We start from the raw sequence: 20,602 nt of genomic DNA, 5'->3' as shown, positions 1-20,602 counted from the left end.
TTACTTAAATCCATGTATACCACATCCATGTGCTCTACCTTCATCCACGTGTTTGGTCACCTCTTCAAAGAATTCAATAAGGTTTGTGAGGAATGATCTACCCCTCACAAATCCATGCTGACTATCACAAATCAAACTGTGCCTATCCAAGTGATCATAAGTCCTATCTCTCAGAGCCCTTTCCAATAATTTGCCCACCACTGAAGAAAGAATAACTGGCTTGTAATTTCCGGGGTTATCCCTATTCCCTTTTTTGAACAAGGGAACGACGTTTGCCTCTCTCCAATCTTCTGGCACTATACCTGTGGACAGTGAGGATGAAAAGATCATTGCCAAAGGCGCTGCAATCTCTTCCCTCGCTTCCCACAGAATCCTTGGATAAATCCCATCAGGCCCGGGGGACTTATCTACCTTCAAGTTCCTCAAAATTCCTAGCACATCTTCCTTACTAACATCGACCTCCTCTAGCCTACCAGCCTGTTTCACACTGTCCTCCTCTACAACTAGGTCCCTCTCAGTTGTGAATACCAAAGAAAAGTATTCATTAAGGACCTCTCCTATCTCTTTTGACTCCATGCACAAATACCCTTTACAATCCTTGATCGGCCCTACCCTTACACTGGTCATTCTCTTATTCTGCACGTACACGTAAAAAGCCTTGGAGTTTTCCTTGATCCTATCTGCCAAGGTTTTCTCATGCCCCGTTATACTTCTCCTCAGCCCTTTCTTCAGCTCTTTCCTCAATAACTTGTATCCCTCTAGAGCCTTTTCCGTTCCTTGTTTCCTAACCCTTATATCAGCATCCTTCTTCCTCTTAACTAGTCATTCGACCTCTCTCGAGAACCAAGGCTCCCTCACTCAACCGCATCTTCCCTGCTGGCTAGGGACAAAACATCTTGATCACATGCAGTACGCATTCCTTAAACAATCTCCACATTTCTATAGTGCTCTTCCTTGACAGCATCTGTTCCCATTTTATGTTACCCAGTTCTTGTCTAACAGAATTATAATTACCCTTCCCCCAATTATAAACCTTACCCTGCTGTATGTACCTATCCTTTTCCATGACTATTGTAAAAGTAACAGAGTTATGATCGCTACCGCCAAAATGCTCTCCTACCAACAGGTCTAACACGTGGCCCAGTTCATTGCCAAGTACTAAATCCAAAGTGGCCTCTCCTCATGTTGGAATATCTACTGGACAAAATCCGCTCCATCTAAACTATTACAACTAAAAAGTTTCCAATCAATATTTGGAAAGTTGAAGTCACCCATGACTACAACCCTGTGACTTCTGCACCTTTCCCATATCTGCCTCCCAATCTGCTCCTCTACTTCTCTGCAACTATTTAGGGGTCTGTAAAAAACCCCCAACAAAGTGACTGCTCCTTTCTTGTTCTGGACCTCAACCCAAACTGACTCTGTAGACATATCATTCTCAAACTGCCTTTCAGTACCTGCTATACTAGCCCTGACGAGCATGCCACTCCGCCGCCTCTTTTACCATCCATTCCTATTTCTTTTAAAGCATCTAAATCCCAGAACTTCCAACAACCATTCCTGTCCCGGAGTTACCCAAGTTTCTGTAACGGCCACAACATCATAGTTACATGTACTGACCCACGCTCTAAGTTCATTAGCCTTACTTCCGATACTTCTAGCATTGAAGTATACCCACTTCAAATCATCCCTCCGTCCACAATTACACTCCATCGACCGTATTTCTTTATTAACAACCTCACTCCCTGTTGTGTCTATTGGAAAGCTAAATACCTCATCCTCTGAATTACAAATCCGGTTCCCCACCCCCTGCCAATCTAGTTTAAACCATCCTGTATAGCTCGAGCAAACCTCCCTCCCAGGATATTTGTGCCCTTCCAGTTCAGGTGCAACCCGTCCTTCCTATACAGGTCCCACCTTCCCCAGAATGTGCTCCAATTATCCACATAATGGAAGCCCTCCCTCCTACACCAGCCCTGTAGCCACGTGTTTAGCTGCACTCTCTCCCCATTTCTTACCTCGTTATCACGTGACACTGGTAGTAATTCAGAGATAACTACCCTGTTTGTCCTGCACTTCAGCTTCCAACCTAACTCCCTGTACTCGTTTCTCACATTCTCAGTCCTTTTTCTACCTATGTCATTGGTACCGATGTGTAGCATAAATGTTGGTTGCTCACCCTCCCCCTTAAGGATCTCGAAGGCACGATCCGAGACGTCACGGACCCTGGCACCCGGGAGGCAACATACCATCCATTCGTCTTGTTCGTGTCCACAGAACCACCTGTCTGTGCCTCTTACTACTGAATCCCCCACTACAATTGCTCTCCTATTTTCCCCCCTTCCCTTCTGCGCCACAGGGCCAGGCTCAGTGCCAGAGACCTATCCGTTATGGCCTTCCACTGGTAGGTCGTACCCCGCAACAGTATCCAAAACGGTATACTCATTATTGAGGGGAACGGCCACAGGGGAATCCCTGCACTGTCTGCCTATTCCTGTTCCCCCTCCTGACAGTCACCCAGCTACCTTTTTCCTGTACCTTGGGTGTGACCACCTCCTTATAACTCCTTTCTATCACCCCCTCAGCCTCCTGAATGATCCGGAATTCATCCAGCTCCAACTCCAGTTCCCTAACACGGTTTGTGAGGAGCTGGAGTTGGGTGCCCTTCTCGCAGGTGAAGTCAGAGGGGACACCAGCAGTGATCCTGACCTCCCACATCCTGCAAGAGGAGCATGCAACTGCCCTAGCTTCCATTCCCTCTACTCTAGATTTCCAGAAGAATAAAAATCTTACCGACCCTCCACACAGTCTTTTTATTTTGGTTAGAGGAGGAGGATGGGTGGGAGACACTACACTATTAGTTCACTTCCTAGCTCACGCTCTCTCCACGCCCACCACTGAAAGCAGGAAGGCCACTGTTGCACGAGGTAAGTTTTTACACAGAAAAGCTTACCTTCCCAACTGCACCCTAGCTCATGCTCTCTCCACTCCCGCTGCTGAAAGCAAGCAACTTCACTATGATAAATTGACAAAATAGTGCAATAAGGTGTGCCTTTTGAAAGTCAAATTTAAAGAGCATTGTTGAGCCAGATATAGAAAGGGAGGCTCAAGTTACAGCAGGGACATTAGTGGATCTGAAGTTGACAAGAGTCTGTTCACAGGTGAAAAATGGCTGGCACACTAGACTCGTAAATCAGAAATAAGGAGGCTCCTAACTTCACCCCTGGAACTTATTGAATTAAACCTAACGAGCTCATCACTTTGGACACTTTGAATTTCAAATAAATTCAAGAAATAGCAAATGAGAAGATTGGATGGTCATGACCAATGGCCCGCAAAGTTAAACTGGAAACAGAAGATGCATTTCTATTCCTCTGGTTCTAGATGAAGCAAATTAGATACCAATTAGTTCTTCTCAAGAACAGCTGCTTAAGCTGTAGCACAGTTAACAGCAAAAGATTGGTTGCCAGATGGAGGTGGAGAAGGACGCACCTGCTGGAGCACCTTTGCTCCACTCACTCTTCTTCTTCTTCTTCTTCTTCTTCTCTTCTTCTTTCTCTTCTCTTTTTATTCCTTCTAGTGCTCTTCTTCTTCTTCTTCTTCTCTGTCTTTTTTCTCCCACTGACTCCCGGCCTCCGATGACGATTCCCGGGCTCCAGTGACCTCCAACGAGGAGCAACAATCCTCGGCCTCCGGCAAAACAATTCCTGGCCTCCAACGATGTGTCCCGGCCTCTAACGGCGTACCTCTGGCGAGAGACGTTTCCTGACCTCCGGCAATGATTCCCGGCCTCCAGCGAGCGATAATTCCCAACCTCCAGTGATGACTACCAGCCTGGCACAATGGCCTCCTGTAGCAGCCTCCCAGCCTCGCACAGCAGCTTCCCGGCATGGCGTGGTTATCTCCCACCCTCCTGCAGTGGCCTCCCGGTGTGGTGTGGCACCCTCCCAGCCTCTGCATGGCAACATCCAGCATGGCCTGGCACAGCGGCCTCCCAATGTGGCATGGCAACCTTCAGCCCTCCTGCAGTTGTCTCCTGGCGTGGCATGTCACCAGCGCGGTGTGGAGCTAGGGCTCGGTGCAGACTGGAAGCTAAGTGCCAGCACGGTCTGCTGTACTGAATCCTTTTCAGTAATGCTGGACATTTTATTTCTGCATTGTCTGAAATCTTGTAACAAAAGAATCTGTGCCTAGGTACTTTTGTATCTAAATTGGTGCTGTAATTGGAGACGTAAAAATTTTTCACTGTACTCATTGAGTATATGTAACGATAAAGGCTATTCTGTTCTTTTCTTAAAAAAGACTCTACTAAATACTTTTAGAAAAAGATCCTGAATCGACATAGGTCACCCCCATTTCAACACTGAAATAAGATCTCCTAAAATGAGACCTGAATAATTTAACAGCAGCCCAAAAAATGCATACAAACACAAATCAGATGCAGATTCTCACTCTCTCTCCCTGTAAACCCGTTAAACTCTGAAATGGTCAGTTTGCTAGATTCAGGTATCATAAGTTAGTGAAAACAAAAAGAAAGCAGGCTCCTGATTTTAATTTTGACACAAGGCTGACCTCATTTCTGTTGGATGCCAGACTTTGCTAATGAATCATCACTGTGCTATTTCACATCAACAAAATAGGCAAAATGTTGTTGAGTTTACGCCCCTTGACATCAAAGGCAATTCACGTCAGGAGTTGTAATGCCATCCCACTCACCAGCTCTGCTGTAAGGCAATAGTTATTTCATAACAATAATATTTAATAGTTTATTGTGAAATCTTACATTGTGCTCAGCTGCAAAAATGAAAGAAAATGATGGGTTTGCAGACGTGAAAGGCTTGCATGTGTAAGTCAAAGAGCTTTTATTTAAGATAACATGGATTGCAGAAATGCAGGATTTCAATTTTTCAGTATGTGAGAGTGTGTCACAGGATATAATTCCTAGATTTGAAAAACTCATGCTCTTTCCAGGTTTTACCTTATCTACAGGAATATATTGTTTCAAATTTTAAACTAACCTTACTTCTACTCCCACATGATTAAAAACAGAAAATTTATCTCATATTCGCCATTGCTCCCAAAATCTTTTTTCAGTGTAGTTGAAATTGTATAACCTGTTTCAGCTACATTGAGCAAATTGTAATTCACCAAGAATTTAAAACAAAATTCTGGAAATTCACTGCAGGTCAGTTGACTGCTTCCAGTTTTGATGAAGATTATCACCTAACATGTTAAACTCTTTTTCTGATTTAAATGTTGAATGAACCTGTTATTCACTTGCAGTACTTTCTCTTTCATATCCGAAGTATTCATATGTTTATCTTCTTCAATTACACAGATCTGTTGTATTATCAATGGTCTGACATTGCTTATTTTCATTCAACACAGATATTTAGTGTCAGTGTCTGTATTGCATTGCATAGGATCCACAACTATCCAATTTCATTTCGCACTGAAGTATTGCAATAACTAGGGCATTGCAGATACTTAGTGCAAAATGCAAAATGCCCCCAATTGACGTACGACACCATCAAAAACACCCAATCGGAGTTATATAGCACAGAAACAGGCTCTTCGGCCCAACTCATCCATGCTCACCAAGTTTCCTAAACTGAACTAGTCCCATTTGCCTGTGTTTGGCCCGTATCCCTCTAAACCTTCTCTATCCATGTATCTGTTCAATTGTCCTTTAAATGTTTTAATTGTATCCATATATACCACTTCCTCTGGGAGCTCGTTCCATATACACATCACCCTCTGCGCAAAATTGTTTTCCCTCAGGTCCCTTTTAAATCATGCTTCCCTCACCTTCAACCTATGCCATCTAGTTTTGGACTCCCCTACCCTGGGAAAAAGACCTTGGCAATTCACCTTATCTGTGACCCTCATGATTTCATAAACCTCTGTAAGGTCACGCCTCAGCCTCCTATGCTTTGGGAAAAAAATCCCAGCTTATCCAGCCTTTCCTTATAACTCAAACTTCTTAGTCTCAGTAACAAACTGGTAAGTCTTTTTTGTAGCTTTTCCAATTTAATTACATCCTTCCAATTACACAGCAACCAGTACTACAAATGTGGCCTTACCAATGTCTTATACAGCTTATATTTTCTTATTTATTTGTGGGATGTGGGCATCACTGGCTGAACAGCACTAATTGCCAGTCCCTAGTTGCCCTTGAGAAGGTGGCAATGAGCTACCTTCTTGAACTACTACAGTCCACCTGCTGAGAGTTGACCCACAATGCAATTAGGAAGGGAATTGCAGGATTTGACCCAGCAACAGTGCGATATATTTCCAATTCAGGATGGTAAGTGGCTTTGAAGGTTCCCATATATCTGCTGCCCTTGACCTTCTAGATGGAAGTGGTCATGGATTTGGAAGGTGCTGTCTGAGGATCCTTGGTGAATTTCTGCAGTGCATCTTGTAGATAGTACACCCTGCTGCTACGGAGTGTCAATAGTGGAGGGAGATGTAGTGCCAATGAAGTGGGCTGCTTTGTCCTGGATGGTGTCAAGCTTCTTGCGTGTTGTTCAGGCTACACTCATCCAGGTAAGTGGGGATTATTCCATCACGCTCATGACATGTGCCTTGTAAATGGTGAACAGGCTTTGGGGAACCAGGAGATGAGCTACTCGCCGCAGTATTCCTAATCTCTGACCCACACTTGTACCAACTGGTGAGTCCAGTTGAGTTTCTGATCAATGATAACCCCCAGGATGTTGATAGTGGAGGATTCAGCAAAGGCAACTCCATTGAATGTCATGGGGCAGTGGTTACATTGTCTCTTATTGGTGATGGTCATAGCCTGGCATTTGTGTGGCGCAGATGTTACTTACCACTTATCAGCCCAAGTCTGGTCATTGTCCAGAACTTGTTGTATTTGAACATGAACTGCTTCAGCATCTGACGAGTCACGAATGGTCCTAAACACTGTGTGATCATTGACGAACATCCCCACTTCTGGCCTTATGTTAGAGGGAAGATCATTGATCAAGCAGCTGAAGATGGTTGGGCGTAGGTCACTGGAGAAACTCCTGCAGAGATGTCCTGGAGCTGAGATGACTGACCTCCACAACCATCTTCCGCTGATACCCATTCATTCTAGTTTGGCTGGGGCTCCTTGATGCCAAGAGCTGTCACTCTAACCTCACCTCTGGAATTTAGCTCTTTTGTCCATGTTTGGACCAAGGCTGTAATGAGGTCAGGAGCTGAGTGACCCTGGCAGAACCCAAACTGGGCATCACTGAGTAGGTGATTGCTGAGCAGGTGCTGCTTGATAGCACTATTGATGACACCTTTCATCACTTTACTGATGACCAAGAGCAGACTGATAGAGCAATAACTGACCATATTGGATTTGTCCTGCTTTTTATGGATAGGACACACCTGGGCAATTTTCCACACTGTCGGGTAGATACCGGTGTTGTAATTGGACTGGAACAGCCTGGCTAGGAGAACAGTGAGTTCTGGAGCACAAGTCTTCAGTACTATTGCCGGAATATTTATCGGGTCCCGTAGCCATTGCAGTATCCAGTATCTCCAACTGTTTCTTGATATCACATGCAGTGAATCAAATTGGCTGAAGACTGGTATCTATAATGCTGGGATGCTCAATACACTCTTACTATTAGAGACAGACTAGCTCCCATATCTCTCAATATTTTAACTTCTTTACCTACTCTCCTGTTCTACCTGAGTAAATCTTACCCGTACAGGTGAAGTCTTTGAAAAGATCGGGCAACTATCTTATTATCCAGCCCGTGACTAGGTTGTGCACGCTCCTGCAACTTCTGGGATTTTCTTCACTACCTTAAATAATCCCAACGATTTAGCCTCTTTTACCGCACCCTTTTTCCCATTGCCTTTCTTAAACCACCAGCACTGTGACTTTTTGTGTTCCACCATATTCTATTGAGAACACCTGAGGTCTTTCTCTTTTCCACCCTTTGGGTTTCTTTTTTCACATGTGGTAAACTGTTCCTGGTGTGATCTACTTCTTGTTTTTCATTGAAGGATCTCCTTCTTTCCCAACTTCTATCCCTCACTGAATGAAATTGCTGTCAGAAGCTAGATTTCAATTTATGCACTAATGCGTATTCATCCGCCATCTCCACAGCTCTTGCTGTTTTAACCTTATGTTCCTCGACATGAGTTCTTACCACTTCTGAAAGTGAGTTTTTAAACTCCTCTAGCAGAATAATATCTCTAAGAGCCTTATATGTCTTTTCTATTTTTAATGCCCTCATTCAACTATCGAAGTTGCTCTGTTTAATTCTTTCAAACTCAATATAATTCTGACCTGAGACAACAAGGTGTAGAGTTGGATGAACACAGCAGGCCAAGCAGCATCAGAGGAGCAGGAAAGCTGACATTTTGGGTCTAGGCCCTTCTTCACACTCATCACACTACCCTACATCAGGAACACATTGGAACTAACCACAGGGCTCCTACGACCGCTAGGCATCAGATTGGCACAGAAGCCCACATCAACTCTACGACAACTGCTCACCCGAACTAAAGATCCACTCCCCGCCATGGACAGGACCAATGTCATCTATAAGATCCCCTGCAGAGACTGTGAGAAACACTATACATTGGACAAACAGGAAGGAAACTAACAACAAAGGGTACACGAACACCAACTGGCTACAAAAAGACACGACCAATAATCAACTCATCTCAATCCACATGGATAAGGAGAACCACCAATTCGACTGGGACTACATCAAAATCCTGGGACATGCTAAGCAGAGACAGGCACGGGAATTCCTAGAAGCCTGGTACTCCACGAAGAAAGCCATCAATAAACACATAGAACTTGACCCCATATACACTCCACTACAAAGGAAAACCAGAAGTGAGGCAATCCAGCTCAACGGACTCCTGAGTTTAAAAACCAGGCAGGAAAACACACAGGCGCTTCACCGGAGTCTGCACTGATGATGTTACCCAGCAGGGTAATGAAATGTCTGCGGAACAGCAAACCAGCTCAGTGAGCCAACCAACCTCAACACCTACAACCCGAGCTACAAATCTACTCCAAAACATTGGATGGAGGGTTGCCTGACCTGTGACCCCCTCAGCCCCTATGAGGAGAAAATCCTGGCCCTCATAGAAGGTATTGCCAAGTCATCAATGTCCCACCAACCAAGTAAGTACCATTCTTCATCCCACTGCAAATTTCACAGTAACCAGATGTCAGCGTTATTGATTGCAAATTGTGATGTTTTCTCTACTTTACTTTGCAGGTACTGCCAGCATGTCCACACCACCACTGAGAAAGAGTCAGCTCCCCCAGATGCCTCATCCTCAACCTCTAAGGACGATAGTACAAAAGCATCAACAAGACTCCTCCAATTCCCACCAACTGAAATATTGACACTCAGTGGAGTGTTGCCATTAGCAGATGTAGGAGTACAATTTGACGAACACCTCACTGCGACAGCTCCACAACAGAGAAACATCCAAGGCTGCTGGCACTTGGGGGTCTGCAGAGGCCAGGCACCTGCTCAACCCCAGGCAGGAAAGGACTCTATGATGTCACCAATCAGGAACTTCATCAGAATGTACAAGGAAGAACAGGAGATACAGATAATAATATGGGATTCAATGGACCTCACTGCCCATAAGCTGCAACAGTGCAGTGAGGAAGCATCTGCACACCTCCATTTGCAAGCCTCCACGGTCAGGTTAGCAGCTATCATGGGATCCAGGTTCAACATCTTCGAGGTCTGCTACAGATATGCACACACACACACTTGTACTCCACTACCCAAGTCATTGTTCCTCAGGACCAAAAGCAGGGTGACAGGGAGTCTGGTGCCCCTTGCTCACAAGGAGCACAGGCAGTTATCAAGAGGCATCCAGTTGGAGGAAGACCCACACAGAGAATGCTCAGAAGTCTCCTCTCAGAAAATTCATTTTCTGAACCATGAAGTAAACCGGCAGGTTAATACATCCCTAAAGCTATATTTAGCTGAACCCTAACATCAAATGCTAAATGTTTACTTCCCTTCATTTAACACAGAGCATCATAAGGCTGCAGGGAAGGAAGTATTTACAAAATTATGTAGAGTTTTGAACATTTTCATGTGGTTAGAATCTTGGGCAACAATCACTTTATCCAAACGTAATTAAGTGACACCTTCATGTCTCCAGCAATTTAGGCAAACATTATCAGGAAAGTGATAAATAGTCTAGCAGTCTTAACTGAATGTCAACACTTACGGACACAGTAATCATCACTTTCGTAATATCCAGGGCAGCACTGTGATCTTCTTCTATACATTGTTCTTAGACCTCGGCGATAAGCTGTTTTGTAACTGATTCTGTAATAAAACAATTATTTGTGAAATTGCTGGTGTCTTGGCTTTTTGTAATTGAAAAGTAAAATAGTTTTATCTGACAAGGTTTTTAGAAAATTCATAAGCCAGCAAATGCCTTTTAAAAATTCTAAAAGATAATTGGAAACACGATGGGAAGTATGCAAAACTCTTGTGGTGAAATCTGTAGAAATGGCAAGATCAACAGAACAGCTTTGTCACATACGAAGTTTTAAAGAATTCAGTTAATTTATTATTGAAGCAAAATAGTCTGGAACTACCAAATCTGTGCACTGAAGTCACTGCTAAAATTAGTCAGCAACTTTACGCAAAACACAGACTGCATGCTAGATACATGACTACCTTTAAATTTCTAACAATTCCAGATGATTTCTTTGCTTACAGCAAGATAGTGAACAATTAAAGGAAACAGAACTGAACTCGAGTCAGGTCCAGAAACTACAATGAAAGCCCTTTCACTGGCAACAAATTCTAATCACTAACCTCAATGTATACTTTGATATTTTTCATCAGCGGATTATTGCAAAACAAGTTAGCAGCCAGACAATAATATTGTTTATTCTTGATTAATTTTTGCAAGACATCCATTCTTCTAAAGGATTGCACTTGGTCCAGACCTTGAACTAGGATCTATTACTCAGGAATAATGTTCTCAAAAGCTATAGGTAAGATAGCAACAATGTTCTCCTGATTTACAAGTTATCTGAACTAGACGATGAAGTTATTACCTTGCACGCTGTTTCTGGATCTACTATTTTTTATTCAGTGGCGAGTTTATAGTTTTACAGCCAAATAACTCAATCTAACTGAAAGATTCACCACTGATTTATTAAATATCTTTGCTCTATTTGAAACTAACCTGTGTCTGGTACATTTAAACCAATTAAGAATATCAGTACATCTCGTGTAGTAGACTTGGTCGAATGGATGGGCATAGGATTCCTGAACAGTGACTGCATAACTGAGAAAACAAAACATAAACAGTTTTAATTGATGAATATCCTGTTCATGAGAATTAAAATGATGGAGAAAATCCAAAAATATTAACCACAAGGCTAGATTTTGATTGATTAGAAAATTAAAAGTAATGTAGCATTGTTTACAACATCAATTTCTGTCAAAGAATATGAATTTCTATAACATAGCAATTACTACTGGTAAATAAATCTTGAAGTGTATGACACAATTGGTTTCTAGTTTGTTTCAAAGATTATAGGAATTCATTTATGTCAGAAATTTGTTCCACTTTATAAAAACAAATTTAGCAAGTTACTTTTTATTAGATTTCAGTGTGCAACAAAACATTTCAACACTGAATTGAGTACTCTTGTTTCATCAATGCAAGTTCCTAGGGGAACACTTCTAAATTCATATCGTAACTTTTGTTTTCCAGCATTCAGTGGCTCACTCCCAGGTTACTCCTTCTTTCCAACTTCTCTTGCCTGGCCATAGTAAGATGCCTGGCTCTACACAGTGATTCTCAGAAGCAGCAGCAGCTCCCATTGTGGAACAGTCGCCACCACAAAGTATCATATTATGGTTTTATGAATAGGAAAAAAATGACCTGCTCTTTGATGTTCAAATGAAGTTAGCATCCAGAATGTCAGATGTTGTTTGTGACTGTACATGACTATACCAAATTTACGAATATGTGTGAAACTCTCACACATCTGGGCATATTAGGAAATTGCTGGAACACACCTCATAATTTTTCACCCATTAACTTCAATTTTTCCAAAAAATTCACTTCATGTGGATATTATCCTGCTGCAAATTAATGCTGAGGGCTAAAGAGTCAAATTTCCTGTCAGGGATACTTATTCCATGGGATATTGATAGGTAATTATGATATTAGCTTTCTGTTGAAATTTGTTTTTCAACGGGATTTGCACAGTGTCTTTAAGGTGCAGGAATGTGGTGTGTGGTATGTCTTTCAGCCCTCTTACATTACCTTCCACTTCTTAAAACTACAGGGTATCAACATGCAGGGATGTCCAAAATGGATTTTGCAGCTGTCAATTTTTTGAATAAAAGTTGTATGTGGAACTTTCTGGATTCTGTTTACACCTTATTTCCTAGTGCAACTAGTCTACGTTCTGAACTGGACAGCTAAATTTCACATTGCATCCAGGCCTAAGCAGGCATTCTACTTCTGAACAACAAAGGTCTGCTACAATCTGGAATGTGCTACCTGAAAGGGTGTTGGAACTAGATTCCACAGAAACTATGAAAAAACAACTGACCGTGTACTTGAAGTGAATTAATTTGCAGTGTTTATAACACCATAAGACCGTAAGATACAGGAGCAGAATTAGGCCATTCAACTCATCAAGTCTGCTCCACCATTTGAACATTGCCAATATGTTTCACAACCTCATTATCCTGCCTTCTCCCCTTAATCCTGATCCCCTTACTAATCAAGAACTAGCTATTTCTGTCTTGAAGACACTCCATGACTTGGCCTCAACAGTCCTCTGCAGCAATGAATTCCACAGGTTCACCACCCTTTGGCTGAAAGAAATCTCCTCAGTTCTAAAGGGTCATCCCTTCTGAGACTGTGCCCTGGGGTCCTAGTCTCTCCTACTAGTGGAAACATCTTCTCCAAGTCTACTCTATGCAGGCATCTCAGCATGCTATAAGTTTCAAGGAGATTCCCACTCATCCTTCTAAACTCTATCGAGTACAGACACAGAATCCTCACCCACTCCTTATATGACAAGACCTTTATTCTTGGGAACCTCCTCTGGACCCCCTCCAAGGCTAGCACACCCTTCCTTGATATGGGGCCCAAAACTGCTCACAATTTTCCAAACGCTATTTGACTGGAATTTTACATAGTTTCAGCAGTGCACCTTTTCACTTGTATTCTAGCTCTTTCAAAATGAATGCCAACACTGCATTTGCCTACTTAACTGCCAAGTGAGCCTGAATATTGACTGTGCAAGAATCCTGAACTAGGACTCCTAAATACCTTTGTGCTTCAGATTTCTGAAGCCTTTACCTCTTTAGACAATAGTCTACACCTCTGTTCGTCTTACCAAAGTCAAAACTCACACTTTCCCACAATGTATTCCATCTGCCCCTTCTTTGTCCACTCTCCTAGCTGTCCAAATCCTTCTGCAGGCTACCCACTTCTTCAACACTACCTGTTCCTCCACCTATCTTTGTGTAATCTGAAAACTAAAAACAATGCCCTCAGTCCTTAATCCAGATCTTTAATGTGTAACGTGAATAGTTGTGGTGCCTGCAGAATTCCAATAGTCATCAACTGCCATCCCGAAAGACTCCTTCATTCCCATTTTCTGCCTTCTTCCAGTCAGCCAATCCTCTAATCTTGCCCTAAACATCATGCACTCCTCTTATTTTAGCAGCCTCCTGTGTGTCATTTTGACAAATCCAAATAGACGATGTTCACTGGCTCTCCTTTGTCTAATTTGCTTGTTACCTCCTCAAAGAATTCTAAGAGATGTGTCAGACATGATCTCCGCTTGACAAAGCTGAGCTGACTCCATCCCATTTTACCCTGCTCTTCCAAGTACTCCGCAATCTCATCCTTAATAATGGACCCTAAACTCTTACCAACAAATGAGGTCAGGCTAACCAACTTTTAATTTCCTATGTTCTGCCTCACTTCCTTCTTAAACAGAATTGTTACATTACAATATGACAAGAAAACTAGGGTCAGATCTAAATTAGACAACTCTATTAAGGAGCCAGCTGAGACAACAGGCCAAATGGCCCACTTCTCTGTTTCATGGTTTTACAGTTTTGCTCAGCAAATGCTCAGATAATGCCAGGACAGCAGAAATCTGACCCTCAATCTGAAGAATCTACCAATTCATCAGGAACATTAACATTCAAATCTTTAAACTACTTTATGAGCGAAATGCTTGGTCTTTGGATGTCTGGTTAGATGAGGAATTATGGATGCAAACCTGCATTTACCATTCTATGACACAGCATATTTCAACCACAATGCATTGCATTTGTTACTTTTACAAGTCATTTGATTCCTGTAGATAAAATTCCTATTTTAATATAGTGAAAATATTATTATATGATTACAAATTTAATGGCTGAATCAGATATTTCTTTGAAGGAATTAGACACATTGTCATAACTGTTTAATAATCAACATTTAATCCTAAAGGGCAATAAAGGTCATTTGCTCAGGCTCCCCTTGCAATGTGATTTATTAATGTCTACATAACAAAGTCATCATGTGACGTACAGCAAATCAATAATAGAGTTTAATCTGACTTTTCTCTTGATTGCAATGTTGTGTTCGTACCAATTCATTCAATCAATAGTTTGTGTGTATGCTTTTGGTTTGCTAATGCTTCTTCAAAATAATTGTACGAGGTCTTGGTTTCTTGATTAACCTGAAGAATATTAATTTCTTTTGTCATTTTATTTTCTATTTTGTTTTAAAACTTTCAAAGAGAGAGGAAAATTAGTTTAAACTTTTCTCTAGCAAAAGGTATTTTTTTAAACAATATGCATCTTGTAGTTTGCACATTATTAACTATCTTTTCTGAGAAGAGCTTAAACTGCTCTTTTTCTACTTTATTTGCAAGTACTCTTTATAATCACAAAATCAGAATACAGTTTTAATTTAGTTAAAATTTCAAATTTATCCCAGACAGGAAAGATTTCAGAATCTCCTAACAATAATGTAATCAATTAGTAATAAAAAAAACTTGATTAGGTTCATGTTTATTTTTCTTTGAATATAACATAATCACTCCCAGTTGAAGAAATAACAAACATTCAATCTTACATTTATACTAATTAGAGACAATAAAAAAAATTCTATTGTTTAAGGCTTCCCCTCACCCAACAATGTAGAATAAAACATAAATGAAACATCTCACTGCTAAATTGCTATGTTTTTTAAATTTTTGTTTTGTGTTTTACATATAGAAGCAACATAATATAAATTCTTACATTCTTACGGTTAATTCTACAAAATGTAGTCTCCAGTTTGCGGACTACTAGCTTTCTACTCACCACACCAAACTTCAATGTATTCTTTTTTAAACATGAATTAATTACAGAAGCATCGAAAATCCTATAACTTTAGTAATTAATTCATTTCGTAATCCTTCAGTTAAAGATTAGGTACAACAACTTTTCAGTGCATCCTTCAAAAATATCCAAAGTTAAAAATATAGTTAACTTTAAATAGATTTTTCTGCTTGTGAAATAACTTGGGATGCTTCTATATTGAAAAAAAGATAACTGTTCATTGTTTGGGCTGTAGCAGTGTAATTCCTGACTAAAAAATTTGCCAATGCTCAGAGTTATGAGTTACTGCCCATATAACTGAAGCAACGTTTTGCAAAAAAAAAGCAACACATGACTCATATGGTAGCTGAAGTAAGGAATGGCTAGAGAAAATGATGGAAGTTATTATCACACTTGCTGCTGAGGGAGACAAATTTAAATGACTAAATGTGGGCACTGAAATGCCAGTTTTCCAAATGCTTAAGGGAGGAGAAGGGTCTAGGCCCGAAACGTCAGCCTTCCTGCTCCTCTGATGCTGCTTGGCCTGCTGTGTTCATCCAGCTCTACAGCTTGTTATCTCAGGAGAAGGATATGACATGTTAGGCCCCTTGCCAAATGTAAGTGTTGGCTGAACTGGTTAATTGATAATTCTATTAAGTTTACAGTGCTAAGCCAACAACCAAAAGTATCTTGGCATCACAGTAGAAATATGAAACAAAGTCAAGATAATCCGTACCTAATTAAAACATGAACTGTGCCTTATTTTATGTCCCGGGCATAAGTGATTGTAGAATCTTAATGTCACAGTGTCAGATAATTTTCTACAATTGTCTAACCTGCTACCAATTTTCTTGCCTTCCTTCCTTGAAAGATATCAACACATTGTTGGAGGTGGTGTTCCAAATTTGCCAACTTCCAAATAACAATAACATATTATATGTGGTGCTGTCTTTGATGTGGAAATTTTATCCTGAACTATTCAGAAATATGTATATACTACATTATAAGGCTTTTTACTATCAATTTGGGATGTAACCTACTCAAAAATAAAACAAAAGATTGCCCATATTCCAAGAATTGAATAAAAATAAATGGTTAAGCTGAAGCCCTTTCCATCAAAGGCAGTATACAATTTGAATTTTGATAAATCTACCAACAAATGTACTAATTAAAGTATCCAAATTTTTTGTGAACATCAAAGAAAATTAACACACCACACAAAATGTGTGAGTGAAAAGAAAGCCTTAAATATCAAGTTTACCTTTCCCAATGGCTGCACACATTGGGATCATCAGGATTCAGACACCAGGCTGATTGTGTTAGGTAGCAAATCATGATCACACTCAGGAAGTAACTGAATGCAGCACAAACCATTCTTCCAAATCTAAAGAAAACAAAAAAATTACAAATCTTGTGTAATTTATCCGACAGGACCACTAGTTTGTGCATTTCACCAGAAGAATTTCCCTCTTTGTGGAAGTTCACTGGGATTCCATTCAGAACTTCCCTATGCTTGAAAGTAGTAGAATCAAGAACGTGGCTTATGAAGATGTGAGTTTTCAAATAAACATCCTATTTTACCACAACATTAATGTTTAGAAGCAGTGTTTTGTACTGTGTTATGACAATGATTCGGAATCCCAAGTATTTATTGACATTTTTAACTTTTAATTCCAAAACATGTTGTTTTTAAAAGGACTGCTACAGGATAACTGCAGATGTAAATTCAATAACTGAGGGGAAAGTTTTGCGTGAAACCCGTGGAATATCATGCCTATCAATTATCAGGGAAATTTCGAACTAGGAGACTTTCTTTCAAACTCAGCTTAGGAACTAGCTTCCACTAGCTGAACTCAGAGAGAAAATATTTGTCAATCTATCTCCTCTAATGCTTTTTCAATATTTTTGAATTCATGACCCCTAGTTATTCACCCACACTGTAAAGGAAATATTTCTCTATTCCATTCAGAAATTTCAAATAGGTTAACTCTTAACTTTTTCTGCTCCAAGATAAACAGAACAAACTTTCCAACCTCTCCACATTACTGAAGTCCCAGATGACATCCTGTTAACTACCTTACCTTTTCTTCTAAATTTTCCGTTCCCTTTAAGTTTTCCTTTCAATCATTCTTACCATGAATTATCACTCTCTTTGAGAGGAATCTTATGGGGTCCAAGCAATTTGGGGTAAGGTGAGATTTATAGTAGAATCAAATGAGAACTCCAGCAAGGCCAATTTCGACATCAGGAGAGTCTCGCTCCATCTTTTATGCTTTTCCCAAGCAAGTTGCCTGTTAAAACTTTATTGACGACCAAATCACCTCATTAATATTCAGCTTTGTATCTTACTGAGCTTGCCAAACAAGCCAGCAGTTGAGAAATTCTGACATGGAGACCATGAGAATACCTGAAAAGTTCTGCTCGCCACTTGCCTCTATGCTGGACACCGGTTATCAACATTTTACAGTTCACTCCAATGGGCATCACCTACATGCACTCACATCCACGGACAATAGTATCCAACCTCTAAGAACCCATATGGCACATCTCTGATCCACTTCCAGGGTGCTTCTGAACTTCAATGCTGCATCTTGAGCTCCACTGGCAATGGTCATTATAATGCTGCAGCAAGGATACTCTGCACTCAGGAACACGCACCCAGGCCCATGGACTTGACCTGGCTGCATTTCCAGGTTCTACACTCGCTGTGATAGTGCTCATTTGCTTTGACCCTATCTCGATGCCTTGCCTTACCTTTTGCTGCTTTGCCCTCCTCAGCCAGGGATGCCAGCTCATATCACTACCGTCTTGCCTTGATGTTTAGCAGGCACAAAGGAAGGAAGACGGTTATCATTATCAGCGGGCCTCAGTCAAATCGAGGGGGCAAATCTTTGATCATGGGGCCCCAATACAGAAAGTCAACGGTAACTTTCAATATCAGTCTAGGGGCTTGGACATAGTCAGTCAGCCACTCGGGGTGGTCACATTCGGAATGCTCATCACATAAGGAGTAAGCAGCTGAATGTCTGGCAGCGCACTATCATTCTTGAGTCTTTCTGCCATACCAGGGGTTACTATCATTCTAGAATGAGACAGAGCCAGCTATTAAGGAGTATGAAAGTGAGTGGCACAGCTGTGTGGATCATCACACTTCTAGTGCAGGGGGGAGGTATTCTAAGTGAGTGGTTGAGCACTGAGGGCATGCAGCTTGAGTAGACTCTACAGTTTGGGGTGGGTGAAGCGAATAAGGAAGACGTTACATTAGTGAAAGTGGTAGAGCATGAGCTTGGTGGGAGCTGGGTACAGCAGCCTAGATAGAGTAGATGTATTGGAGAGAAGATCATGGCACTTCGCTGGGTGAGTGGATAAGGTCAATGACCTCCTTCCTACATTCCTCCAGATGGGCTGAGGCTAGCCTGGGGGAAATCTCAGACCTGGCTGGCATGGTCTGGTGTCACGGCCTCCACTGCTGATCCTGGGGGGAGCAGTAAGTTGCGCCTCCGATCATCCCATCCAGTTGGACCTCCAGGATCCTGCCTACACAGGGGAGTACTGATTTCCTCCTGTCTGTCGTGTGCAGAGAAAATGTAGCTCCAGAATGACAGTGCTTATACAGCTCTACAACAGATTTTAAAGATGGCACATGTGCAAGGGATGCTGATGAATATCTGTAGATCAGCTGTGTAGTGCGTTGTTCTAGAAATAGTATGTGGTAAGATGTGGCCAGAATTGGACATGATAGATGTCATAGCTGCGGGGTGGATAAGTAACGAGGCATCTGAACTCAATATCGAGTTCAATAGCTTTACGGCCTAAACTCTCCCATGTCCTAGCCCCCTACCCCACACACCAGGCCTTGTTATCACATAGCCTTCACCAGTGCCAGTTTCCGCTCCGGGACTGCTTCCCCAATGCCGGTCCATTACACACTACCTATTGTTAGTCACTAATAGCTCCCATTAACAGCTATTCACACTCCTGGCCAGATCATTATCAACTCCTTTGTCTATCCAACTGCTCTTCTCTCTTTTTGGGCTCTATCCTTTATCCTATCGTTTACCCCCTACCCCATTCCCCTGCCTATCGTCTGCAATATAAACCTAACTACCTTCAGTTAGGAGGAAGGGTCACTGGACCTGAAGCATTAACACTGATTTTTTCTTCACAGATGCTGCCAGACCTGCAAAGCTTTTCCAGCAACTTCTGTTTTTGTTCCTGATTTACAGCATCCGCAGTTCTTTTGGTTTTTATTTACTGTTGATGATGTTCTGCTCCTCTCTCCGACGGGGTTTCCATTCCAATCTGCCAAACACATATTCCCCTCCCCTCCCTTGTCCGCCTTCCACAGGGACCATTCCCTCCAGGACACCCTGGTCCATTCTACCTTCATCCTAACATCCCCTCCACTCCCCAGAGCCCCACGGCATCTTCCCCTGCAACGGGGGAAGGTGTAACACCTGCCCATTTACCTCCTCCCTCTCCTCCCTCCCAGTATCTAAAGGCCCAAACATATCTTCCAGGTGAAGCAACATTTCACCCACACTTCCCAGAATCTAGTAAACTGCATTCCCTGCTCACAATGTGGTTTCCTTGACATTGGGGAAACGAAGTGTAGCCTGGGTGACCGCTTTGCAGAACATCTAAGTTCTGCTCGCAAAAAAACACCCTGAGCTTCCAGTTACCTGCCACTTTAACACACCACCCTGTTCCCTGGCCATCATCTCTGTGTTAGGCTTGCTGCAGTGTTCCAGCAAAGCTCAGTATAAGCTGGAAGAACAACACCTGCTTTTCCGCTTGGGGACCCTGCAGCCCTCCAGACTCAATATCGAATTCAATAGTTTTAGGGCCTAAACTCTCCCATGTCCTAGCCCCCTACTCCACACTTCAGGCCTTGTTATCTCATAGCCTTCCATTACACACTACCTATTGTTAGTCCCCATTAACAGCTATTCACCCACCTATCCAGATCATTATCAACTCCTTTGTCTGTCCAAGTGCTCTTCTTTCTCTTTGGGCTCTATCCTTTATCCTATCATTTACTCCCCAACCCAAAACCCTCTGTCTTCTGCATATAAACTGATGTTTTCCTAGCTACCATCAGTTCTAAGGAGGGGTCACCAAAACGTTAACTCTGATGCTTTCTTCACAGATGCTGTCAGACCTGCAGAGCTTTTCCAGCAACTTCTGGTTTTGTTTCTGATTTACAGCACCCACAGTTCTTTCAGTTTTTATGTAATAAGGCAAGTTTGATA

General features: G+C 41.8%; 1 protein-coding gene across 1 annotated transcript in view; it reads right to left on the bottom strand.

Annotated features, from left to right (window-relative positions):
* megf11 (multiple EGF-like-domains 11) overlaps positions 1-10,312 on the bottom strand; it is a 322,648-nt gene extending 312,336 nt beyond the window's left edge. The window contains exon 1 of the mRNA XM_048615768.1: positions 10,228-10,312. Within this exon, the coding sequence (XP_048471725.1) occupies positions 10,228-10,288 (61 nt within the window). The 5' untranslated portion in view covers positions 10,289-10,312. The remainder of the gene's footprint in view (positions 1-10,227) is intronic.
* Between the last annotated feature and the right edge of the window lie 10,290 nt (positions 10,313-20,602).

Source organism: Rhincodon typus, chromosome 33, assembly GCF_021869965.1.
Source record: "Rhincodon typus isolate 14 chromosome 33, sRhiTyp1.1, whole genome shotgun sequence".
Lineage (NCBI taxonomy): Eukaryota > Metazoa > Chordata > Chondrichthyes > Orectolobiformes > Rhincodontidae > Rhincodon > Rhincodon typus.
Note: the sequence above shows the minus strand (reverse complement) of the source record. Positions and strands in the feature narration are given on the sequence as shown.